Source organism: Hoplias malabaricus, chromosome Y, assembly GCF_029633855.1.
Source record: "Hoplias malabaricus isolate fHopMal1 chromosome Y, fHopMal1.hap1, whole genome shotgun sequence".
In the NCBI taxonomy this organism is placed as follows: domain Eukaryota; kingdom Metazoa; phylum Chordata; class Actinopteri; order Characiformes; family Erythrinidae; genus Hoplias; species Hoplias malabaricus.
In genome coordinates, this window is record NC_089820.1 from 8,349,397 (window position 1) to 8,377,253 (window position 27,857).

General features: G+C 38.7%; 1 protein-coding gene across 2 annotated transcripts; it reads left to right on the plus strand.

Annotated features, from left to right (window-relative positions):
• The first annotated feature begins 193 nt into the window (after window positions 1-193).
• LOC136678713 (golgin subfamily A member 3-like) lies at window positions 194-27,075 on the plus strand. Of its 2 annotated transcripts, XM_066656820.1 has the most exons (24): window positions 194-251; window positions 2,612-2,850; window positions 4,079-4,288; window positions 7,695-7,807; window positions 8,898-9,559; window positions 10,055-10,166; window positions 12,859-13,165; window positions 13,733-13,935; window positions 14,350-14,487; window positions 14,876-15,037; window positions 15,593-15,961; window positions 16,602-16,679; window positions 17,003-17,266; window positions 18,544-18,638; window positions 18,981-19,197; window positions 19,631-19,774; window positions 19,934-20,131; window positions 21,922-22,038; window positions 22,593-22,732; window positions 22,995-23,127; window positions 23,519-23,641; window positions 23,896-24,060; window positions 24,284-24,438; window positions 24,794-27,075. In XM_066656820.1, exons 2-24 carry the CDS (start codon window positions 2,736-2,738, stop codon window positions 24,957-24,959), a joined length of 4,386 nt encoding a protein of 1,461 aa, XP_066512917.1. In that variant the 5' UTR covers window positions 194-251; window positions 2,612-2,735; the 3' UTR covers window positions 24,960-27,075. The 2 variants fall into 2 exon arrangements, with proteins under 2 accessions (XP_066512917.1, XP_066512918.1); XM_066656821.1 differs by lacking the exon at window positions 4,079-4,288.
• The last annotated feature ends 782 nt before the right edge of the window (window positions 27,076-27,857 follow it).

Here is a 27,857-nt window from a genome sequence, read left to right on the forward strand (position 1 = left end):
ATATGTAGAAACTTGGAGTGTAGTTGGCGTGGCATGTTAGCTAATCGGTGTATGTATTTTATTGTAATATAATTATGTTCTTGCTGAAATATTACTATTTTAAGCATTTAAATGTTTTATTTTAATTTATGTATGTCATTCTATTATGATTCGCCCTGTAGCCGGAACCTTTGTTGTGTAAGCTTTGTATGAGGTCGGACGGATGATGAGTGGGGATCTAAACAGCCACGTCGCTGAGGAGCAGTGTTAAGGTTTGTTTACGAAGAGCTTTAATGTCATTGTTGTTTGTGTTTGTTGAAGGTGTTGTGTGTTTGTTGGGTGTTCAGCTCGAGTTTTGTGTTACAGTGAAGCCGATGGCTCCTTTTTGTTTTGCTCTGAACCTGAAGGAGATGGAGATGAACACAAACAGAATTTAATAGCGTTTTAAACTTTAGCTGTTTTAAGTCAAATAATGTTTTTATGCAGTTGTTTAAATGCGATTTCAGTGTTGTTAATTCAAACCTGTAAAAACCGAGGCATGTCTTCTATTGACGGATTTTGCCAGCTTCTGGTTCGAAATTTCCGTTCCACCTTAAAGGGTGCAATGTAGCTGATGCGCCATTTAAGGTGGAACGGAAGATTGGAACAAGAAGCCAGGCGCTCTTCCTGTATTTCGGTCAAGCTGTCATTATCTCTCTTTAGCTTCATATGAAATTAATAAATTACTACTGAATTTACGGTCGCGCATCCCTGATCAACACGTGTTTTGTTTCTTTAAAATGAGCGGGGGACCCAGTTAAACACGGTATTTTAATGCACTCAGCAGCTTGTTCAAAAATGCGGCTGCTATGATTCTGTCGGGCACTAAAAAGAAAGGGTGACGTATTGAAAACATACAGTATAAATATGCAAAAGAGTTTTTTAAAATCCATGTTTGATCGTTTAGATATTGATTAGATTCCTATTTCTTAAAACCAGCAAACAAAGAGTAATAATTATTTAAACTGTGCAGAACTGTGTTCTCTGCAGAACAAGGGTGCACAAACATTTGCACAAACAACAGGGCTACATCTGATCTCATCAAGTATATTGATTGTCTTTGTTGTGTTTATTTGTTGTAATGAAATAATAGTCGATTATATTCGCCACATTTTCTGGAGTTGGTTGCCCTGCATTTTGGGATTGATTGATTATATTATACAGTAGTAAAACAAAAATTGGAATCCACATTTAACCCAATGACCACACACACACACACACAGGGGCAATAAGCACAGACACACCTGGAACGACGGGCAGTCACCGTGGCACACTGGGAGCAGTTGAGAGTTAGAATTCCCTCACTCAAGGGCACTTCAGCTGTGGATTTTGGAGGAAGAGAAATGGCCAGATATGCCCCAAGTTGTTCACAAAGATATATTTTTCGAATTTCATTACTGGTGATAGTAAAAAGTGCATTGATTATGATCTAGATTTTTTTGTTGAAAGAGAAATTAAATATTTTCTCATTCTGGATACATTACCGTTAGAAAGATTAATGACACAGAGGATATATATTAGTGTGTTTCATCTTATTTATTTGTTTTTTGGTCATGAAGATTAATTATGAAGTCATACATTGATTGATGCCTTGATTGCATGTTAAAATATAATATATTTAATATACACTACGGGACAGTTTAGCCCAGATAAGGCGTGAATATAGGGATCTTTATAGCACTGACAAATGGTCATCCTACACCAAACAATTTGGCTTCTTATACCTGGGTGTGAGGATTTTATACCAACATTTAAGGGGCTTTCTTTCCTAGAAAAAAAGTGGCTTCTTACTTCAGGTTAGATAGGCTGCTATAGTGGTGCTTCTTTTCCCAGTTGAATGGTGCTGCTTACTTTAGAAAAGATCAGGTGATTTGCCCCAGATTAAGATACTTCTTACCCAGTTAAAGATATTTCTTCCAACTGCTAAAGGGATATTGTTATTCCAGGTAGGAAGGATTTTCAGAAAATTGAAGACTTTTTCCTCACTGTATTCTCTAATGCAGAAAGTCTTTTAGATCAGCTGTTCTGTACTTAGGTCTTTAGGCTCTGCTGTAGTTAATCTGTAGAATTAACTTGTTAATCTTTATCTGCTACCACTCTTCTGTGTCTTTACTGTGAAGCAGATGTTCTACATTTTTTATACTCTAAATACAACCCCAGTTCCAGTTAAGTTGGGACGTTGTGCAAAACATAAATAAAAAACAAATGCAATAATTTGCAAATCCTTTTCAATATATATTTAGTTGAATACACTACAAGGACAAGATATTTAATGTTCAAACAAATAAACTTTTTGCAAATATTCAGTTATTTTGAATTTGTATATGATTTACAGATTTTATAGATATGTTTTATGAGTGGTGTATGTTATTTTCTCCCTGACGAGCTTAGAGGTGAAGGTTGTTAGAGATTTACAATTTTAGTGTTTACTTTAGTAATTTGCAGTTGCTTTGTTAAAGCTTTGTGAGTAAGTTTCTTCTGAGCTTACCCTTTTTAACATGTTTCAGTCTAATTTAATCTTTTAAGTTTTTATTCAGCTTTTCTTTTTGTTTTTGTGTAAAGAAGCCAACAAATATATATTTTTTCCTCCCAGGCTTGATCACACCATTAACATCATTGACTGATTTTGATGACTATGTGGTAATTAATATTGACCCACGAGAGTCCTCTCCTCTGTCCATGGATGCCAGTGTGGTGTCGTTTAAATTCACTCAGAGATGGAGGATGGAAAAACAGAAGCTGTGTTGACTGAAGACCCTTCACTGAGCACCACCGAGTCCTACAAACATGGAGAGAGACAGAACCCCCCCACAGCAGAGAAAATACCCAACGGTGAGTGAGCAGAACTTTATTGAGGTTTGCCTTCAGGAACTGAAGTTGAAGGATTAATTCTGGCACTCTAGCTTGTCCCAAAGGCATCGGATGGACCACAGTCACTGCAGAGAACACAGCTCCACTGCTCCATAGCCCAGTGATGGGAGATTTATACACCTCTATCCTACACTTGGCACTGAACATTGAAATTGGGCTCATGTGCATCTGCTACAGTGTGTTTCATTTATTGAAATTGCTTTCCTATGGAGAGGTCTATTTAAGGTCTGTGCACCTTAAAGTAGAGTAAATCAGTCGTATGGGGTATCTACAAAAGTACAGGATATATTATTTATATTTTTATTTATCGAAGCTAAATTACTGGTTTAGACATTTTCCCCCTTATGGAAGGTTAGGGTTTAGAACACATTTGTAAACATAATGATTGTTTCTAATATGAATGCACTGTATTTTCTCACTGGGTAAATATATATTAATGGACAAGGCGTCATTTGCCCAGCACAGAGTGAATTTCTGTCACCCAGCAGTGATATTCATGCTTCATCAGCTATTTCTTTTAGACCTGATCATCCTGCTGGACTTGTTCCTCAACGTAAAACACAAAAGAAGTCAGTTATTTTAAAAATTCCACACCACTGTGCTTTCAGAGGGTTCTAACAACAGAGACACACAAATAACACATGAATGGATATATTGTCAGTGTAACCTTTACTTTACTTTACTTTTTACTTTACTTGTAATAGCTTTAGGGATAATAGCATTTACATTCCCAATTTTGAGTTTTCACAGCTGTAAACTGTTGCACAAGTTTATTTTCACATGGACTTTGAGGAAGAATATCAGAGCAGTTAGATAAACACTGAATCAGGGAGATGAATTTTAATGCAATAGATATACAGGATATAAGTTTAACTCTGTAGTCACTATTGTATAGTATTATAATATGACGTATTGGAACCCATGCTATTAACTGAGGTGATTGTCAGTTGAGAAGAGTGAATGCTGAGGAGAGAAAACTCCGATATGCTTGGGAATGCATCTCAGAAACTACGTATGAGCTCAAAAACCGAATCAATTTAAGCATATTTTCCATTCACTTTTCCTATTGTTTTGATTGCAGTCAGATCCACTACACCCTGATGGTGAGGTACTGTGCAGTATCCCCTAGAGCCCTCAAAGTTGATACAGCATTGTCTATATTGTAGTAATAGGTCCACATCTCCTGTAGGTCATGTTCAAGTGGAGCCACTGGAGAACGGAGAGGCGTCAGAGGCTCTGGGAGCCGCAGGGGACTCTGGCCGGACCCCCACCAGCGACCGGCCCCCACCAGGTGTGGCCTCTTTCCCTCTCAGCCTAGAGAAGCCAGACGGCTCTGCTCACAAGAGTGACGCATTGCAGTCACTCAGACTAAGTATTCCCATGCAGGAGACTGAATTGTGTAAGCACATGACACTCGAGTGACTCCCTCAATTCCCCTGCACCCTTCCGCCTATATCGTCCCTAATAAACCCCACCTACTCTTTGCCTGTTTATGAAGAACACTCCAGCAAAAAAAAAAAAAAATCAAAATTACACCGTTTCAACCTTTAGTGAGTGTATTTAATCAGCTGAGACCCGTTTGGTGTCTGCGGTCTGCATCTTTGCACTGGAGTTAAGAACTAAAGCAAGTACCTAAGGTGATGGCTATCTATATGTAGCTATATGTCCACACTTTATTCCTGTTTACTTTACTATATAATTTTTAGTAAGGTTTCAAAAAGACACAACAGACAGGCGATAAACCTTTCAGCAAAAAAGTTTCATATAGAAATGTTCTAACAAAAGCCTGCTTTGTCTTTAAACAAACAAGAAACAAGCTTTTATTCCATTGTTTATAGACAAATTTGGCTGTTTTTTTGTCTTGATCCCCGCTCTGGGTGAATGTCTGTGAAGAATTCGGTGTGTTCTCCCCGTGTCTGCGTGGATTTTTTTGGGTGCTCCGGTTTCCTCCCACAGTCCAGAAACACACATTGGTAGGTGGATTGGCGACTCAAGTGTCCCCAGGTGTGAGTGAATGTGTGAGTGTGTGTCACCCAGTAAAGGACTGGCGCCCCCTCCAGGGTGTATTCCTGCCTTGCGCCCCATGATTTCGGATAGGCTCCGGATCCACCGCGACCCTGAACTGGATAAGCGGTTACAGATAATGAATGAATGAATGTATGATTTCAGACTTTCTAAAGCTCTTTTGTCATTTTATGGAAACTGTTGCATAGTATATAAAAAGACCATTTTCATTTTATTAAACAAAAAACCCTAATAGTTGTTAGAAAGTGAGAAGACTTTTTTTTCTTCCCTGCATTCATTATCAGTTATTCACTACCAAGGAAAAAGTGCTGCAAAAGCCATTTGTTCTTTTCTGTGGGATGATATTTTATCCAAAATATATGACTATTTAAACATTGTGATTTTGGTGCTAGCAATCGTGACTCTAGCATATTTAATACCCATTTATTTATTTATTTAAATACAAAATTATTCATTCATTCATTATCTGTAACCGCTTATCCAGTTCAGGGTCGCGGTGGGTCCAGAGCCTACCTGGAATCATTGGGCGCAAGGCAGGAATACACCCTGGAGGGGGCGCCAGTCCTTCACAGAGCAACACACACACACACACATTCACTCACACACTCACACCTGCGGACACTTTTGAGTCGCCAATCCACCTACCAACGTGTTGGACTGTGGGAGGAAACCGGAGCACCCGGAGGAAACCCACGCGGACACGGGGAGAACACAACTCCACACAGACAGTCACCCGGAGCGAGAATCAAACCCACCACCTCCAGGCCCCTGGAGCTGTGTGAATGCGACACTACCTGCTGCGCCACCGTTCCACCCCAAATACAAAATTACTAGTTACTAATTAACCAATTAATAGTTATCTTTAATACTATGCATCAGTTACCATAAATGATAAGAGTAGGGGAATGTTTGGATTTTTTTAAACTTGGATTTTTTTTTAAACACAAAAAGGCTATAAAACATTCATCTAATATATTTCAGGAGGTTGCTCCTGTTTCAAGCAGTTCTAAGATACATTTGTCCATGTATAGAGGTCACAATATCTGATAGTGTCTAAAACTATACAGTGAATCTTTTAGAGAGGAACTCTAGGTAATATTTTACTTTAAGATTATATTTTTTAATCTTTGTGACGCTTCACTGACCTGTAACAGGTTAAACAGAGACCATGTTGTTACTACTCTGGACTACAGAAACTGCACTATGTAACGTTTGGAAGAGGGTAGAAAACCACCACCCACCCCCTTGATTTCCGAACAGTGCTGTAAAGCGAATTACACTCTGCAGCTCTGGGGGAGGGGGACAGGAACAAAAATACCATATCTTACCTAATGTCCGTTTAAGAGCTGAATGTGTGATTATTTAGGCATGTCTTATTACCCTGCTAATTCAAGAGGTGCAATAATTTGTTTTTAACTCCAGTTCTAAAACAAAGGAAATAAACTTCAAGACACCAAACATTTAGCTGATGGACTACATTTAAGTTGAGGGAGAAATGAGTAAATTTGATTTTCCACCAAATAATGGCTTTAACCCCAGGTTTGCCTCCTCAATGATTGGCTGTTTTTCCTCCTGGTCTAAAGCTCACTGAGATTTCAACTCTCCTGAGGTTAAGAGTTTCTAGCAGAAAACACTGCTGTTTGTTAAAAGTTTTCTCCACCGTTAACCTCACTGACTAACTAGATAAATGCCTGTCTGGATCTTGGTTTGTTTGTGTGTGCGTGTGTTTTGTTGCTTTTCTTGCTTTGGGGAACCGTTTGTATTAACTTGGTAAATTGTCTACCACTTGCTTGAATCTAGGGGCTTTATTTAAATGAATAGTTTGGCAGAAAATCATTATTATAGACGTTTGTCCCTTTGTCACATTTAATTTGGATCAGCCAGAAAAAATGTATGTGTCTGGAGTTAAGGAACACACATCAGGGTTTCTGTAACCGAAGGCTGTGGGTCCTATGCCCTGTGATGCCACAGCCATTCATAATCAGGTGTACAGGTGATTATAAAGGACCTCTTTCTCTCTCTTGGGGTGTAGGATCATCCTCCTGCTAAGTTAGCAACACTCAAGAAACAAACATGTCTGGGCAGATAGACTGCATCTACATTAAAGAACCATTGTGTAAGCCTGTTCTGCCAAACTGTTCTTTGAATAATGGCGAAGAGTTAATTTGAGTGATCAAACAATAATTCCAGATTTCTTGACCAGTGACTAGCTGTGCACTAATCCTGTTTGAATAATTAAGTAATGGGTTTTGACTCTTTGTTAACCTGCTGCTTTCAGAATGGCTACATCATATGATGTGGGACTGGTGCATGAAGATTTTTCATTAACCAAAGCTATGATTTTGTGAGACATGTGGCAGTTGATCCCCCAGTTTAACTCTTTTAAAGGAGCATTCAGTTGTTTTTATCACAAAAAACATACAATATTTGAGTTTGTTATTTATAATGTTTTCATTTTGTTATGTAAAGTGCGTCTCACATAAGATGAAAAATACAGTTGCTTTATAGTCTCGGAACAATTTTTTTTCCATAGAGCAAATTCTTACCTATTTACAACAGATTTAGTACGGAATCTGAAACATCAAGTCCGCTAGGTGTCAGTATAATGGCTGTTTCATAATGTGTAGGAGAAAATGACTGACTGCTACTTTTAAAAAGCCAGTTGCTGTTGGGACTTTGATGGCAAGCAGCTTGTAATTTGATTGACGAGAGGTTTGTAGAATCTTCGTTGATGGAGAAGACTGTGGATTCAGCTCTGAGAGTGTGTTCGTTTCTTTTAGCTGCAAACGAGCCATCTCTTGAGATGGAGAATGAGGAAAAGATTCGTTTGGAGGCTCGGAGGCGTCTGGAGGAGCAGCTCAAGCAATACCGTGTCCAAAGACAAAAGGAGAGGGTGAGTCTGCAGATAAAAACATTGCTACTGGAACTATAGTTGGGCAGAGAATCTCAGTTTAATTAATGTTTTTAAAAATGGTCTGTGATGCGATTTGTAACAAAACCATTCACTTGTAAAAGGTTGAACAGTCTCTGTTTAAAGGAATATTTTAAAGAAATACATTTTTTACTCCTGAATATTTATTCAGTCAGCTACATGATTGCTGTCTGAAGATGGATATTTCCCTTTATCACTGGAGGTCCAGGATCTCATCAAAATCCATGCAAACAGCCTAAAGCAATAAAGCAATTCTGTGGGGTTTGTGTAATAATAATAATAAAAAAAGAGTAGTATGCCTATAAAATAAAATAGGATAACTAGATCTTTTATATATATATTTATATTACTTTATATATATAATATATTTGCAACAATGAGTTAGATGAGACAACAACCAAAATGGAGCTAAATGAGGTCTTTTCTTAATCGTCTCTACTACAGTTCCTGCAGTTTTATTCTTTTACAAGTCCATTTTTATACACCGTTACATTTTAAGTTTCCATTTTCTGTTGCTTTTTATGAGAAATGTACCTCTTTAAATATCTGACAGAGGGATTAAGTGAGTCACTGAATGGCATTTGTCATGATGGCCTTTGTTTTCCTGAAACAGCTTTTGAAACAGTACTCCCCCGTCCTGTCTCCGCTCTGAAAAGCTCTAAATATTTAACAAGGTTCAGAAAGTGATTGTGAAAATGATTGATATGAAGCTCAAACTGCTCAAAAGTATTCATTATGTTTTTCCTGAAATTTTCAGCTTATGTGTAGTTACACTGATAAAGAGTCATTTCCCAAATTCCTAGTTACAAGTTAGTTAATGATCTTCTAAGCTAGTGGCTGAAAATCTAGTTACAAGAGTACTGAGTTGGGTACTAGGTATGGAGTTATTTAACTTACTCGTTATCATTTTTAGTAAATGTATCTAGTTATAGCTTAGCGCTCAATCTTGGTTGCCTTTATATTTCAGGAGAATACCATCTTATTCATTTTTTTTCTCTAATTTCTGATTTTCTATCCTTTCTCACTCTTCCCATACACCCCCTTACTCTAGTCTCATCGTTCAACTACAAAATCCCGTCCCTCCAGCACCCTGGACCCGGAGCTGATGCTTCACCCTGACGGTCTACCCAGGGCCAGCGCTGTCGCCATGACAACAGAATACTCCTTCTTGCGCACCAGCGTACCCCGGGGGCCCAAGTTGGGCAGCCTTGGGGGAATCCCACCACCTAAAGAGAGGAAGTCCAGACCTTCCCGCAACAACAGAATCCATTCCCTTGCCGACTACAGGACGCCTGAATCTGACGGAAAGCCTGGGCTTTCTGCCTCAGTGTCTGCAGAAACCTCGTTCAGCTCGGTTCAGTCCTCAATCAGCTCCGTCTCCACAATTTCAGAACTGAACGTGAGCTCCGAAATTGATGGCCCTCCAGAGACAAAAGCAGTCCGGGATAATGTTTCGGAGATGGATGGAAATGAAAGCGACAGCTCATCCTACAGCAGCGCCTCGGCTCCCTATGGCTCAGTAATGAACAGCAGGGTGGCAGCATTTACAGGGGAGGGCCACAGGGCTGAAGCTCTAGGCCACTTCCCTCCACTGAGGGATGTATTGCAGGCTGCGAGTGAGGAGCAAAGAGAGCTGATGGAGCTGGAGAGAGAGAGAGAAGAGAGAGAGGGAATGACTGAGTCTCGCAGCCGAAGAGATAGCTTCTCTAGCAGGTAATGCAACCTAAGGGAGTTTTAGGTATGAACCACCTCGTGGAACAGGCTTGTCTCTCACTCACTCACACTCTCAAACATACATACCCACATACATAAGTGAATTGAACTGCGTGCTCCATAACTGACATTAAAACTCAGCACACTTTGCCACACTTAAGAATTTTTGAAACACATTGAGCTTTTTTAAAAGTTGGAATATAAATTATGTCATAAGAAATAGGGCATTCTATCTTTTCATATTTACAAACTGCTCTATCCTCTACCTTATTTAGTCAGACGTTCTGTCCTGTTTAGCTATGTTAGCCTTGTAGTTCCATTCCAAGTAAAGTAGCCAACTTTTAGGCTTAAAACATATCTTGTCTGATGGGCTACACTTGGGAAGGTGGAAGAGCTGATAACTGTTTTTATTAAAGATGAATCTACACTGGATTGGCTTTTATAGTTCATTTAAATCTGTGCACGCTTACACCCTTACTTGTTTTGTGTGATTAGCGTGTCGTATGGGAGCTCAGTAATGGGGACTCATGATGAGATGCTCCAGGTCTTAAAGGAGAAAATGAGGCTGGAGGGGCAGCTGGAGTCTCTCTCCTCAGAAGCCAATCAGGTAAACATCTCAAGGAATCACTTTTTTCAGAGGTCAGTCTTTGTCTTCTGTGATTGCAGTATGATTGATATATATCTGTCTGCTCAAAAAACATACAAGAATGTAAGAAGGTTTGGCACATTTATAATATTGCGAGGGCAGCTCGGAAAGCAAGTGAATTAAGCCTTATTTCCAAAACCTCTATAATATTTAGAGCATCTTTTAGACCTTTATCACTATTTACATTTCTAAACATTTAGCAAATATTATCAAAAAAATAACATTACCCACACATTATGTTTTTGGCATTTAACACACTCTTCATTAGAGTAATTTATAATTCAAATTATGTTATCATGGCATTCCTATCCAAGCTGAGAATCAAACCCCAGTCTTCCATGTATAGGACCGTAGTGTTATCAAATAAGGTGATCCAACTGGTCAAACAATGTCTCCAGTGATTCTTACTCAAGATTGTCTGCAGCCACTTTACTGACATCTAATGGCCTAGAGATATCAAAGGTTCTGTAGTGAACCTACAGGTGCATCTGAATAAATTAGAATATCATCAAAAATTTATTTCGGTAATTCAGTTCAAAAAGTGAAACTCATATATTATATAGATTCATTACAGAGTGATCTATTTCAAATGGTTATTTCTTTTAATGTTGATGATTATGGCTTACAGCCAATGAAAACCCAAAAGTCATTATCTCAGGAATTTAAAATATTATATAAGATGATTTTTAAAAATGATTTTTAAAACAGAAATGTTGACCTACTGAAAAGTATGTACAGTCTATGCACTCAATATTTGGTCAGGGCTCTTTTTACCTGATTGAATTACTGCGTTAATGCTGTGTGGCATGGATGTGATCAGCCTGTGCCACTGGTGTTATGGAACCCCAGGCTGCTATGATAGTAGCCTTCAGCTCATCTGCATTGTCTTCCTCTTGACAATACCCCACAGATTCTCTGTGAGCTTTAGTTCAGGAGAGTTTGCTGGCCAATCAAGCACAGTGATACCGTGGTTGTTAAACCAGGTATTGGTTCTTTTGTCAGTGTGGACAGGCAAATAGTCAGGCTGCGCTGACTTTGGACTTGATATAATACAGTGGACGAACCTCAGCAGATGACATGGCTCCTCAAACCTTCACTGACTGTGGAAACTTCACACTAGACTAAAGCGGCTTGGATTTTGTGTCTCTCCACTATTCCTCCAGACTCTGGGATCTCTCCGCCCAAATGAAATGCAAAATTTTCTTTAATCTGAAAACAAGATTTTGGAACACAGGACAACAGCGCAGTCCTTTTTCTCCTTGGCCCAGGTAAGATGCTTCTGGCATTGTCTCTGGGTCATCCGTGGTTTGACACAAGGAATGTGACAAATGTAGCCCATGTCCTGGATGCATCTGTGTGTGGTGTCTCTTGACGCACTGACTCCAGCAGCAGTCCACACTTTGTGAATCTCCCTCAAATTTTGAATGGCCTTTTCTTGACAATGCTTTCAAGGCTGTGGTTATCCCTGTTGCTTGTGCACCTTTTTCTACCACACATTTCCTTACCCTCAACTTTCCATTAATAGGCTTGGATACAGCAGGAGGGTGTTAGTGACTGCTTTCTGGACATCTGTCAAGTCTGCCGACTTCCCCATGATTATGTAGCCTACAGAACCAAACTAAGGGACCACTTTAAAGGCTTAGTATACCTTTGCAGGTGTTTTGTGTTCATTATTCAAATTTTCTGAGATAATGACTTTTGGGTTTTCACTGGCTATAAGCCATAATCAACATTAGTAGAAAGTAACACTTGAAATAGATATCTGTTTGTAATGATTCTATATAATGACTTTCTCTTTTTAAATGGAATTACTAAAATAAATGAACATTTTGATGATATTCTAATTTTTTGAGATGCATCTCTTTTTTAAACATGGCTGCCACCTGGACCTGCTTATATGGAGCATAATGTGGTTCAATTAGGGCAGAAGTCACGAAAAAGTGGACAGCAGTCCAGGTCCAGACCAAAATTTCCAGTCCAGACCAGTATCTTCTCTAGCATGAACAGTACTGGTTTAGCAGCCTTGGACACACACAGAACAGTCGCATGCGTCATAAAAATCAAAAGATGCTTCTCGGCCAATCAGATCTGTGCATTGTGATGAGTGTGGCACCTCACACATGGGAGATATTGGACAGAGTCGTACTTGTTTATTCTTCCCATGGGCAGCTATAAAGCAACGTGTCATATGTTCTGAGTTCATGACAATTATTTAAAGCAGTAATGTGAAGTACCACTATGAGACATTACTGAGTTGTACTTTGATTTGACACGCACTTGCTAACAATATAAAATGTTGATATAGCTACTAAGCTACTTTAGTATACTAATTATGGTACTGAATCACAATGCATGTTAGAAATTATGATGTTCTGGAACTTTGCTTGAGGAAAATTTCTCTGGGCTTTACTGAGCCTTAATTAAATAGTATTTAGAATCACACTATATTATTCTTATTCCAAGTAACAGTAAAATAATAATCACTGAAATATTTTTTCTTATATTTTGATGGTAAAACAACTTGTTGCTTCTTTTTAAAGAATGGCATCAAGTTACATATCAGTAAATCTATTTTAGCATTTGCCTAGGTGAGCTGAAATTAAGAGAGGACCATTACAGTCCTGGTTAATGGGGTATGTTTACTGCCCCACAGGCCCTGAAGGAGAAGACAGAGCTCCAGGCTCAGCTGGCAGCAGTCAATGCCCAGCTGCAGGCTCAGAATGATGAGTCTCGGCTCAGTGCAGAGCGTCAAAGCGCTCTGGTCTCGGAATTGTCCTCTCTTCGAGCCAACTGCTCCTCACTGGAAAGAGCCATGGGAGACCTGCAGACACAACTTGAGGACAAAAATGCCAGCCTCACCTCAGTAGGCAATGACTTGCAGGTGGCAGAAGAGCAGTACCAGAGGCTTATGGGAAAGGTTGAAGAGATGCAACAAAGCATGACCTCCAAAGACAACACAGGTTATCAACTTCACCCCAAAATAATCTGCTCACTAGTTTCATTTAAAGTAATCTGGAATAACCCACAATATATATATAAAAAAAAAACAAATAAAATATATCCACATCCATGTTAACTTTTTCTAAGGTGTTTTATGTAATTCAAGTCATAAATCTGCATGAAAATGTATATTAATTTTGAATGGCTATTAATATTTTGCTTTTAATACACATATAAAACATGTCATTTTGAAACATGTTATTTTCCACATGCTTTTAATTCATTGGTAGCAATAATGGATGTGAAGTGTAAAAGAATTTAAATTAATTTCGCTTTCAGTAATGAATCTTAATAAAGCAGATAAAGAAGTTTGTTACCAAATGTTTTTTAAAAGCAATGCAATTAGCACAAGGACATTGGGTGTGACTGGGGGAGTCCTAAATAATTATTCTGTTGAATTAGTGACAAATAATTTATGGGAAGAACATTTTTGATAAAATGGTGTTTAACCGTGCTTCTGTTCATTTGTGAAGTTCTAAAGTTTGCATAAATATTTAGTAAATTATTTGTGTGTGTGTGATTGTTAGTGAGTGATTTGCGCCAGCAGCTGGGTGTTCTGCAGACACAACTGCAGCAGGTGCAGTCGGAACGCAGCGCCCTCCAAAGTCGGCTGCAGACATCGCAGGCTGAGGTGCAGTCATTGCAGCAACTCCGCAGTTGGTATCAGCAGCAACTCGCAGTTGCACAGGAGGCTCGTGTTCGTCTGCAGACTCAGATGGCTAACATTCAGGTATGGAGGCTGGCGAGGTGCAGTGTTGGCCTAATGGTTAGAGGACCAGACTTGTATGTCATGTATTCAGAGTGATACAACCCTGGTGTTGTATGAGCACAAAATGATTGCACATAAGTAAATCAGTACACTTCTCTTTAAAGGCTTTGGCTCAATTTACTTTTTAGATGAGTGTCAGAGAAGTTAATCACACTCCTCCAGGTGTTAGGTAGTTTTTAGTATGGGATTGGTAGACTAAAGGCAATTATTTCTCAGATTAAAATCAATGAAGTTGTTTTTAAAGTGTGTGTGTATATATGAAGTGTTTATTTTAGTGCTGACAATCCACTGTTGCTGGCACTTGTATATTCACATGCCTTATCAGTGTAGAAAGCTGTTAAACCGTGTATTTTGGATTTATTCCCCGTCTCACAGGCTGGACAAATGACTCAGATTGGAGTGATGGAGAACCTGAAGATGGAGAACGTTAGTCTCTCTCATAAGCTCTCAGAGACTAAACACCGCTCTATTAAAGAGAAAGAAAGAATTGCCGTCCAGCTGCAGAGCATAGAGGTCTGTCTGCTGCCCATATCTTTCTCTCTTGCTTTGTCTCTTTATTTTCTCAGGGTTTTTTTAATTAATTAAATATAAGTATTTCCCTATAAACCTGTCCTGATAAGTCTACCCATTTTCTGATAACGTCTCCTCTTTGTCTCTATCTTCTTTCTGACCCCACACCTTCTTGATCTCTGTGTCTCAATTCTGGCTTTAACATGCCCTTTCCCAGTTTGCCTCACCATATCCCCCCCAGGGGAGTCACTGATGCCATTTTAAGGGTCGTTCCATTTCTGCATTACTCACTGACTTCATCCTCTTTCTGACTCCACCCTGATCTGTAAACCCACCATGATATAACTTCACCTTTTTGTTGACTCCTGCCCCTCTGTGACTCCGCCCACAGGCAGATATGCTAACGCAGGAAGCAGCGATCCAGCACATTCAGGATGCGAAGTTGATGGTGGAGGAAGATCTTCAGCACAAACTGGAGGAGTTTGAGGAGGAGAGAGAGCAGTTGCTGAAAATGGCAAACACGGCTACAGCACTGGAGAGAGAGTTAGATCAGGTACGCAAACCGACACAAACAAGGAACAAAGTGCAAGTGAATCTTTCCAGTGATCAGTGATTTGTAGACAAGTGAACATATGGGTCTGTGAGCTGTCTAATTAGAGAGCATTTTATGTCACAGTGCATGCTCCCTACACATAAGCTGTCCCAATTCCTAGATACCTCATTATGCTGTCTACTAAGATATCTTAAACTGGCAGCCTTAAACCATTCCTCAGCCACAAAGACATTTCCATGATGCATTGCAAGAACAACTCAAGTCTCTTCCCACAGAGCAAAAATAGTTCAAATTGCAATAAAAAAAGGAAGAGTAGTATCCACTGTGCGGAAACATGGAGGTGATGCTAGCCGCTGAAGTGGGCGGGACCAAGCCGTGACACAATCACTCTCTAACTAGAGCATCTCAATATTCTGCCTCATGAGAACAAATGATGCTAGAACACTGCCCAATTAAACAGCTGTCTACAGAGTTAGTGCCTACCTAGGCAGCTCACTGGGTTTCTTTCTTTCTTTTTTTTCTCTCTCTCTCTTCCTCTTTCTCTCTCTCTCACAGGTGAAGGTGTCTCTCTCTCAGAAGGACTCTCAACTGGCCTCATTCCAGAAGGAGCACGTAGAGTTGATGATGCAGTTGACATCTGCACAGGAGCAATTGCAGGAAAGAGAGCAGACACTGCAGCTGCTGGAGGCTCGCTACTCCCAGCTGGAGGAACAGCTGCAGGAGCTGCAGACAGATGCATCTGCACAACAAGATGAGCTGCAGCTCCTCAGAGGAGAGAAGATTGTCCTGGAGGTCGCACTGCAGGCGGCCAGGGCTGAGAAGAGTGAGCTGGACGAGGGGGCTGAGAGACTTGGGGAGGATGTCCTCACTGCTGCAGATACCCTCGAACAGCTCCGACAGGACGTACAGGTCAAGACTACACAGGTAGGAGCCTTAGAACAGATGATAGGACTCAGGAGGTTAGGTCATTGGGAGACCCTCTGTTTCACCACTGTTTCTACCATGTCTTTGCATCAGCAAGGGTTTCCTCTGGATACTCCTGTTTCCTTGCAAAGTCTGAAAACACGCATTTGTAGGTGGATTGGCTATTCAAATTTATCTCTTGGTGTAAAATGTGTATTGGTAAGTGTATAATGCCTGGAGAGGCAAAGTATCTTTTAACACCCCTAGTACTTTGCAGAATTATCCATTGCAATATTATATATTCTCAGACTGTCTGGGATGCACAGCATGCTTAAAATCTACCTACAGATTTTCAGAAATAACAAACTTCAATTTCAATTTGTGTTTTTAAAAAACTATTTTAATATTACATTTTGAGGCATGTTTGTCACACTCTTTTTAGTTTCTGTTTCACAGTATGAGCTGATGTTCATTTGTGCCTTTTTTTTAATGTGTGCCACTGCTTGCCACATGAACCCAAAGCATGAGGTCATCCCTTGTGTATAAGGGGGCGAGATCTTCTCTTCATGAAATTTATCCTTTATTTTCAAACATACCATTGTTTGTAATTGTTATTACTTCCCAGTATTTACTCTTTTTTTTGCCAAAATGTATCTTGTAGATCGAGTCATTACAGCAGGAAAACGTCTCCTTGAAGAAGCAAGCACAGAAACTGAAGGAGCAGTTCACACAGCAAAAGGTAAATATGTTTGTATAAAATGTATATAGTGTAGGTATTATTCATGTTGTCAAAAACCACCCATTTTAATAGAATCTGCTGTAAATGGTCAAAAAACGGCTAGGTCTGAAATGTCATAAATTCTACATTATGAGTCCTTATTCTTCTGGAGGTACAATGGAGTTACATCTAAATCGAATATTTATATAAAAATGTTACTTTGTATTAATTTGGGGTCTTTATTGAGCTTTTTGCTCTTATTTGGAGCATTTTGTAGGTAACTTGTTCATTGTTTGGAGTGTTTATTGAAATTGCTTTGTCTCTTGCTATGTCATACCCTGCAGGTGATGGTGGAGGCCTATAGGCGGGATGCTAGTTCTAAGGAGCAGCTGATCTCCGAGCTGAAGGCGTCTAAGAAGCGCCTCGCTGCGGAGGTGAAGGAGTTGAAGGATGAGGTACTGCAGCTTCAGAGAGATAAGAGCAGTACCGAACAGGAGCAACACCGGCTCTTGCAGGAGGTACAAAGTGTTCAGCAACAGATGAACAGCATGGAGCAACATCTACAGAATATACAGACGGAAAGAGACCAGCTTGATACCCAGCTCCAGGTACATTCACAAATTGGACATAGTAAAGTTTTTGGCTATTACAATGACAATATGGGAAGAGCTAAACATTACCTGAGATCACTGGATGTGTAGCAAATACAAACCCTGTTTTCTGTCTGTACTTGCAGCGGTCTGACAAATATGGTAAACATACAAAATTACAAATGACAAGAAGCATCACTCACTGTAGAAAGTAACTAACAATAATGAAACCTTTTTATCTCCTTATATGTACTTTTGTCTACTTATATCTACTTTTTGTGCCGTAAGTATATTAGGCCCACTGTATTATAGTTCTAAAATAGTAATACACAGTCCCCATGTACATACATATTGGGATATTTTGTAAAATGAGGTAAAAACAACAATCAATGATTTGTTAATTCACGGGAAATGTGGAAAAATAGCAGTCCATGTTGAGTAAGGCTCATCCCCGATGTTGAATGTGCATAGCCACACAGATGGCCTTGTTTAAGAAATCCAAAACTTTAAGTTAGTGCCCTTAGTACCCAAATGATTAAACATTGTAAATAAAAAGAAAGCAGATGTAATGCAGTGGTAAACGTGCCTCTGTCCCAGCTTTTTTTTTTTTTTTGAGTGTCTTACAGGCATCAAATTGTAAATGCTTTTAAGTGCTTACAAGTAGAAAATACAGTCAATTTGTTCACTGAAATCATTGTTTCTTCCACTGAAACCATAATTTCTTCATGTTTTTTTGACAGTTTAACAAAGCTCATAGATACTTGTTTTTATAGCATTTTACATCCGAATCTCTTTTTATGTAAAAAAAAAAAATCTATTAATAAAATGGCATAAATGAACCCGTTAAACCAGTTCTCCAAACAAAGGTTGAGTTGAAGGATTTTACTCATGGTAAAACACAATTGCGGTATTAAAACATGTCTGGGTTTAACTTAGGCTGTATATGTATATCAGCACAATCATTTATTTGTTTATTTATTTTTTAAAAGTAAAACATTGACTGTGTGGGTGACACACTGGTTCAGTTTGGTGTGTTCTCCCCATGTCCGCGTGGGTTTCCTCCCACGGTCCAAAAACACGTTGGTAGGTGGATTGGCGACTCAATATTATCCATAGGTGTTAGTTTGTGAGTAAATGTGAGTGTGTGTATCTCCCCCCTCCAGGGTGTGTTCCTGCCTCACGCCCAGTGATTCCAGGTAGGCTCCAGACCCACCGCGATCCTGAACTGGATAAGCGGTTACAGAAAATGAATGAGTGAATGAATTATGACTGTGTGGTTTCTCTGTTTTCTCCAGTCTCTGCAGTTTGACCAGAATCAGCTGAGCGCTGTGACGGAGGAGAATGAGACGCTAAAGAAGAAACTCGAGCAGATGCAGCAGGAAGCCAAGAAGTTAGTCACAGGACACTCATCCTCTCAGCCATCTATATTATGTTATGTCTAAAACAACTTTTATATGTATATATGTTCATATATGTTATTAACTGTCTTAACTGTCCAATCAAAATCATGTATCTCATTCTTTGTCAATTTTTAATATACTGCATCATTTGAACACAGCAGCTGTCCTTCACACTGTGTGAAAATTTCATGATGAATGGACTGATTGAAATTCTCCAGAATGAATTGGAATTAAATCTTTTTATATTCACTTACATTTAAAATTAAGGTTTTTCCTTCATTGCTATTTTGGGATATACATGTTTTTATACGTGTTCTCTCTCTGTCATCCAGGGCAATCTCTGAGCAGAAGATGAGAATGAAGAGGCTGGGGACAGATTTAACGAGCGCACAAAAGGATATGAAGGCTAAACACAAAGCTTATGAGAATGCTGTTGGAATACTGAGCCGTCGCCTGCAGGAGGCACTCTCTCAAAAAGAGACTGCTGAGGCAGAACTAATCAAGCTCAAAGCCCAGGTCCAGGAAGGGGGAAACAACCAGGCTCTGCAGGTAAATTAACAAATTAAATATGCAATTACTTGTCAGTGTTGGTTGTCCTCTAGTCCTTCATCAATGGATGCCACACGCAGGATGCTGTTGGCTAGATGTTTTTGGAGTATTCTCAGTCCAGCAGTGACATTGAGAGAATTAAAACTCCAACAGCTCTGCTTTGTCTAATCCACTCATACCAACTCATGTTAACGACACTGCAGTGCTGAAAACGATCCACCACCCAAGTTATACCTGATCTGTGGTGGCCCTTTTGAGGTCCTGGGCATTAAAGAGCAAGGTGATAGGCAGCTAACAAAGTATGCAAACCAACAGATGTAATTGTAAAACTACAAAATTAGGTGAACATTGAACAGAGCAAAAAGGTTGTGGCTTTAAAGTTAAGGCTGGTTGATGTTTAGGTATGTAAGTATCTGTCTATGTATATTATCAGGTAAAGGTGGACAGTTTGCAGGCAGAGCTGAAGGCAGTTCTCAACAGTAAAACTCTGCTGGAGAAGGAGCTGCAGGAAGTGATCAGTTTGACAAGCGCTGAACTAGAGGAGTATCAGGAGAAAGTGCTGGAGCTTGAGGATGAGGTAGATAAATCTCTCTCAGCTTAAATATATGTGATTGATATTTCTTTATTTTTCCTGTTAGTTGTCGTTTTTGTCTCCATTTGGACTTTATTGGAGTAAAATAGTTTAGGGTTGTTTGATAAAACTATAAAGTTAGAATGATTGTCTCCACATCCACAGCTGCAGGAGTCACGCTGTTTTAAGAAGAGGATACGTCGTCTAGAGGAGGCCAATAAGAAACTGGCTCTGGAACTGGAGCATGAAAAAGGGAAGTTAGCTGGTCTAGGCCAGTCTCACAATGCACTGCGAGAGCATGCTAACATCCTGGAGACCGCTCTCGCAAAGAGGGAGGCAGACTTAGTCCAACTCAACCTGCAGGTCAGAGACTATCCATAAAATCAAAATCTACTTCAATATGATACTAAAGTATTGATTTGTACTTCCCTGAATATTTTCTAAATAATATACTTTTTCTGATGTATGTTTAAACCCTCGGTGCTTCATGTAGAGTCTTACTCTCATAACTCCACAAGTCTTTTATTATTCCTTTTGTCATTTATTTTAATCATATTTCATCATCAAAAACTAATCTAGGGTTCATCCAATGTTAGAATTATAGTAATTGAGAACTGACAATCATATCATTCAATACAGCTTAAGCCAATGAGGTGTATCCAATATTAAAACCCCAAATCAGAATAAATTGGGGCAGTATTGAAAATGTAAATAAATAATGTTGTCTTATCAGTCTCATTTAATTGTTTCAATGTACATCTCAGGCCTACAACACATTCCAAAAAAACATTGGGAGAGTAAAGTTTTACAATACTGTAATGTTGCCATTCCTTCTCACAACACTTAAAGGTGTTTTGGCGCTGAGGATACCAAGCAATGAAGTGATTTAGGTGAAATGTTGTCCCATTCTTCCTGCAAACATATCTTAAGGTGTGCATCAATGCGGTGTTGTCGGTGTTGCTCGTTTGTTTTAAATGTCTACACACATTCTCTGCTGGGGACAGGTCAGTCCCGTTCCCAGATCATCTTCATCTGCAGCCATGTCTTTGTAATGTCCTGCATTGTCTTGTTGAAAAATGCATGGAGGACCCTGGAAAACATGTTGTATTTAAGTGTAAATTACCTTTGTAGGGGTCACTGACGTAACCATGCGTGACCGTCCCTGGCTTTTGGACTTGCTGCTGGTAACAGTCTGGGTGTTCTTTTCATCTTTTCGAGCACACAGTGCCCATATATTTTAAAACAAATCTTAAATACTGATTATTCTGAATACAATACGCGCTACCACTGTGTTATGGTTCATCCCAGATGCCTCTGAGCATAGAGGAGATGATGCTGCTTCTGGACATGATTAATATAAGGCTTCTGTTTGCACAGTATAGTTTTAATTGAATACAGTGCTTGGCATAGGTTTGCCAAAATAATGCCTCCCCGAAGCAATTATATTAGCTGTTGATGAATATCTGCTCTTGATGCAGTTGCATCTGAGTAATTGGAGATCAAGATTATTTAACTTAGGCCTGGGGCCTTTACCGTTTTGGCAATGAAATTCCTCCCCGATTCTTTAAATAGTTTAATGATATTATACGCTGTAGAAGGGAAAAATAAGGAATACATTGTAGCCTGTCTTTCTTTCTTTTTTTTTCAATAATTTCCTCATGCCTTTGTGGATATTTTTGAACAGGAGGTCCTCTACACATCTTACCTGCTCAAACACTCAGCCTTTTGAGGTTACTGCTTTTGTACCAAATCATGATTGCAATCATGCAAGCTGTTGACATCACCTATTTAAAATCACTTCATTTAGTTGTTAATGTTTTTTTTTTTAAATAAATTGCCTAAAACCCAACTTTTGTTTTAAATTGTTGTGGGCCTGAAATGCAGGAGTGGATGGACAAATGGAATTAATTTGACCAGGCAAACATGAAATATCATATTATGCCATAAAAGAAAAATATTTGTAAGAAACACTGTATTTGATTTTTTTATTTATTTATTTTTTATTTTTTTTGGAAATTTTCATTACTGTCCCAACTTTTACGATTTGTAGTTGTATATAGGCTTATATTTACATTTTGTTATATATATTCTTGTCTGCAGAGAATTTGTATTAAGATCTGTATGTCAATTTTGTGTGTGCGCTTGTGATAAAGGTCCAGGCTGTGTTAAAGAGAAAGGAGGAAGAAGATCAGCAGATGAAGCAGCTGGTTCAAACTCTACAGAGTGCACTGGAGAAGGAGAAGATTAAAGTGAAGGATCTCACAGAGCAGGTGTGGCTAAAGGGCTTTCCTACGTGCTGTCGTCACTACCTGTGTGGGTTGTGTCTTTCCATGCTTAACATTGGTAGAAGGCCTTGTGTCTGCTGGTAGCCAGAAACTAATGATCAGATTTATTTCTATAGTTTACTGTTCGTTACTACTACTTATTTGTGGCTCAGATCAAGAAATATCTTATACAAGACACAAATACATGCATTGCTTTCATATGCAATCTTTACTTATTTACCAGCCTCTTATTTGCCTTCTCTGTTCCACCTTGAATATTTGAACTTGTTGCACTGGCAGATTATTTCTTATAAATCACATGACACCTGACTACACTTTACCCTCAATACTAATGAGTGCCCTTCTGATAATTATGCAGTATTTTGCAATACCCTTCATAGCAAGCTAATGTGTGGTTTGGGATAAAGCAGAAATAAGGCAGTATGTAAATTGATTTGTCACTCAATTAGACAGACGTTTTGATTACTAATAGCTATAGAGCCATCCCTACAATAACCATAGAGCTGGGTTGAAGTGTTTAACACCGATGTGTGTTGTAGGTGGCAGAAGCGAAGTTGGAGGCGGGGCATAACCGCAGACATTATCGAGCTGCAGTTCTGGAGCTCAGCGAACTGAGGAAGGACCTTCAGGCCAAAGAGGAATTGCTGAAAACTCTGCAGGACCAGGCCAAAACACTGGAGTATGTCCATTCTGAATCAACATCACCCTTATTTAAAAGACAGAGTGTAAACATTAACTTTTGAATACCCTCTTGAAAATGATGAAATTTTGATATTTGCAAATCTGTTCGGTTACAAAGAACCTGAAAATACTGGAAGCAAAATAATCAGGGCAGACATCCTGTAGTATTATTAAAGAATCATAAACAAAAAAGCATTCTTTGAAGAGTGGTGTTTACATACTGTATTCAGCTTTATCTCTTATTGTTGATGTTTCTTCAGAGCTCAAGATGCCCAGCGCTCAGAGGAATTATCTCGATTCCAGACAGAGCTCACTGAGGCTCACACACAACTGCAGATTCTACAGAAACAGCTGGACGATGAACACAACAAACAGCCACTTACTAACCAGGAGGTACACACATACTCAAACACACATGCACACTAACTAATCAGCCATAGAATCAATTTATATCAGTGTTTTCCAGCTCTTTCAGTAAAATTATATACTGGATTAACCGTATCTAAAATCTCCAGTTTGATTTTAATCCTCTTTTAAAATCCTTCCACTCACTTCATTAACAGCCTCCGATCTATTTGCGCACTCAGGCAACATTATTAGAAACGTACACCTATCCAAACAGTGGTCAAACACTCTCCTTTTACTTACATTCACTGGCCACTTTATTAGAAAGCTGTCATGTGCAAATGAAGTGTCCAGGGAGTGTTTCACATTAATATTAAAATAATTACACATTTACTGCACTTTCATATGTTAAAGTGTGGGTGTGTTTTCTGTTTGTAAGGTGGAGGATCTGAAGTGGGAAGTTGAACAGAAGCAGCGTGAAATTGAGGCACAGCGCCACCAACTGGAGCTTTCAGAGCAGAGCAACCAGAGAGAACTGGACAGTGTACAGGACACACTGCAGGTCAGATATACACACAAACACACATGTTAATAGCAGTTAGCCATGAGAGAAGACACTGTACGGTAGATTTGAAGACCTCTCTGGTCAGAACATTGTGTAATGTTTGTTGTGTCTTTGACCGTTCTCTGTGTGGGAGAATCTGATCATTGCGAAATACATTTTAAGAGTATTCAATAAAACCCCCAAATTTCATAGCAAATTTAAATTTCCATTTCAATGTTTCTGACTGATTATTTGTGTATGTGTGCGCACAGCGAGTTCGTTTGGAGCTTGAGCTGGTACAGGAAGAATTAAACGGCACCAGAAAAGACAAGTTTGTTCTCCAGGCGAAAGTGGCTGAACTGAGGAACAGCATGAAGACACTACTGCAGCAAAACACACAACTCAAACAGGAATTCAAACATGCCCGTAACAGGAAGGTCTGTGTGTGTTATACAAAAGTTTTGTCTGCATAAAATGGCTAGAAAAAAATTAAGTAATAGTGCAGCGGTCCAAAGTTCTTGTTATGCATAAGTGAGGTAAATGTGATTGCAAGGAAATTTAGTCAGTTTGGCATATTCAGTCACTTTGGCATGTTTCTTTTTGTTTGTGTTTTTTACTGGGTTTTAAAGAGTTTTTTTTTGTTTGTTTGTTTTTTTCAAGAGAATGGATGCGAAAGGTGACTCTACCCCAGTGACACCAGTAAAAATTCCTGACTGTCCGGTTCCTGCGTCCCTATTGGATGAGCTCCTGAAGCCTTCAGCATCTGTCAACAAAGAGCCACTCAATAACCTGCACAACTGCCTAAGGCAGCTGAAGTATGTCTCTCAAATTTTTTTGACTTGTGTGTTTGGTTTGATTTTTCTTTATTATAGATAAATATTTGATCAAATGTAAAGACATATTTAAAAAAACCTTTCTTTTGCTGATTATAGCCTGCAAAACTTAAGCCATTTCAACAAACAAACAAAACAGTATGCAAATTGCCCAAAAAACTGTAGAAGTAGGCAGGGCTCGTTTTGGAGAGTGAGCTTTTGGTAAATAGAATTTTGTCTCAACTATCTGTAATGTTCATGGTGTGCAGAGTGACTGCTTTACTTTCCAGAACTTAAACTTGTAAATAATATCCAGAACAGAATGTGAATATTGTCTTGTATTTCTTGTCATGTTCAGGCAAGAAATGGACAGTCTTCAAAAGCAGATGGAGGAGCACACTTTCTCTGTGGCATCGTGGGCCGGCGCTGAGGAGGAGCTAAACAAATTTGGAATTCATGAAAACAGTCCCAAACAAAGGCCCAAAGATGAGGAGGAGCCAGAGACACCACAAGAGGCTTCTTAAAAAAAACATTTAAAACAGAAACCACACAGCAGCGAATGATCCCCTCATCCTCTGTATGTCTGCCTCTGGGGAAGAAAATAGCTTTTATCATAACAGGCACTTTTTAAAAGCTTTTTTTCTTTATCTTGTCTTATAACATTGGGTCATGTCCCATCTGAAGAAAGACCAACTGGGTTGCCAACTTCATTTCCTTGTTCCACAAATTTCTTCAGTTTGCAATATTTTTGTTGTCTATGTTGCTTTTTTTCATCTGTAGTTTATTTATTTGCAATTCAAGCACAGCTCTGAGGAAATGCTGGAAAGATCAAGAAAGCATGACCATTTTAGAACTATTTCCCAACAGAGTTCACCAAAAATCATCACCTTCACTGCTTTTACAGTCAGTGTTTTCAATTTTTCTGGGTTTAGTCAGCTTAAGTCAAATTTACATTGTTGAGCCTCCCTAAATTCCAGTGCAGTCAATTTTTAAATCCAGATGTGTTTGGAATCTGAAGTTTGTTGTTTCTGAGCTATGAGGCTAATGTAGCCAACAAGTAATTAAAATGGGTCATTATCAGGTTGTTATAATAGACTTGATTGGTTCTTTTACATGTATGACCCACTGTTAAATATGAAAATCACAGATCAAATGGGGTGAATCACCTTGAAGTTTTCTGTTAAAAATTAGTTTTGTCAGTCTTGTAGCTACATTAACCTCAAACACATATTCAAAACTAACAAAGCAGCCTTCTTGTGTCAAACATATCTTGAATTATCATACAGATCTACAGTAAGAGGGGTATAATTATAAATATTTTGGCGACATCCTGTTTCTTCAGGATGGAATGAAAGTGAGTTTAAACTAGCGCTCGTATTGGGATTTAATCAAAATATATTGGGAGTCAAATGGAAGGTGGTTTCTCACCTTTGCCATTTTAATGCATACACAGTTCTCTTACATTGTGAAAAGCTGTTCTTATTCTCAGTGCCTGTGGTTTAGCTGCTTTATTCACTCTTCAGTTTACTCTGTCTTGGTTGAGAGGTTTAAGTTCTCTCTGAGCTTCTCCTACAAATGTATTTTTTTTTCATAGCTACCATTGTGAGGTTTGACAAGCTTTACAGAATGCTAGTAAATATTCAGCATATCCCATTCAGCAGAATGAAATGGATTATGCCTTGAGCTGTCAGTTCTGTCCAGACAACTTCTCTTTTATCAGGTTCTCCTTTACTCTTAAAAGATAATGATGTTAACTCAAGGCAGGGAGACACTAAACTGCTCTACAGTGAAGTTACGGCTATTCCATCAACCTCAGTTAGTTCTGCCAAAATTACACTATTTTTTAATTTTATTAGAGAGTAACTGAGCAAAAACATATCAAATTACACAGCTTCCATTGTGTAGTTTATCACCCAGTATGTGTTTGTCTGAAGTTAGCTTTTTTAGCACTGGAGCTAAGAGGCTATTTTATTTAACAGTGGAAGTTAGTAACAGCAGTTTGCTTTGAACATTGCATGAGGTGGGTTAACCTAGAGGCTGTGAGCTTGTGTTTGTTAGCTACAATAGCCTCATAGCTTTAGCATAAAACTAACGGAGCAAACGTTATTGGAAAACCACAAAAATATGAATAGAAGGAGAATGGAGTGGACTAGCCATCCGATTTGTGTTACATTTAACAGTGGCTAAAACTGTTTTTCACACATCCTATTTGATGAGGGACGTTAAAAATCTGTCAAGTACTGACTTCCTGTCTGTTTTAGGGCTGAGCCTATATGGATTCCCATATAGGAACTACTTTCAATACTGTTATTTACACATATATATATTCAGTGATGCTAAAGCTGCTAACAGTGAATGAAAGTGAATAGTCATGAATTAGCATCATGCAAGGTGGCTAGCTTCCATTTGTTGTTGGCAGCATTAGCATGTTCGATTGGTTGCTTTAACTGTTTGAATGAACTATTTCAGTGGTTGTGTAAAACAAATGTGTGTGGGGGAAAATGTTTATAAAATATATTGTTGCAGTTTGACTGTGCTTTGGAATGTGCACTGCTGAGTGTTATATATTTATAATATATATGAAATGTATTGACCGATGTTGCACAACTGACAAAAGAAAAATGAACAGAGAATAAGAAAGATGTAAATTATTATTGATTTTTTTTATTGAACCACCTGACAAAGCTTTCTTTTTTTCTTTCTTTCTTTCTTTCAAGGTTATGATAAGATTGAATGTGGATGAATGCTTCCTTCAGAATTAATCATTCACAGCCTTAACCATTTGGGAAGGGGAAAAAAGCTCAGTGTATTTTAACAGCAATATGCCTCCCTCAAGAAGTTACTAAATTTCAGGCCTGAGCTCATGTATTTAAGATAATGGTTATACGTTGCATATGCATGCATGGTTGGAATACTGTATATAAAATTAAAGGAAAGCTTCTGCAATTATTAATATCATTTAAGTCTTCTGCAGAATAGTGTTTTCAGCATACTTGTAATTAGAAAAGTACAGACTGTGATGTAATAGAAGCTAATGAGTAATTAGAGGAGCAATAGGTCTTCGTTTAACTATAGAGTGCACCGTGCATCAGACAGAGAATCTGTTTACTTTGTATGAACCGTGAAGGGGTGGCCATGTTAAAATGTTTAGTACAGAATCTCATACATCCAGGTAATGGCTGTTTGTATAATGTGAAGAAGAACCAGTAGAGAACATGCTCCTTTAACCAACTGCTCATTGGAATCTATTTAACTTTTACAGTATTTTCTGTTCTTTTCTTAGTACAGGGAAACAGACAACAATAACTCTATGCTGTAGAGATTAAAAAGTTAGTATTCCTTTAATGCAATGTATACAGTATCAGTCTAAAGCTGTATAATGTGGAAAAATGAGCTTTAAAACCTAAAATGTAATTCCATAT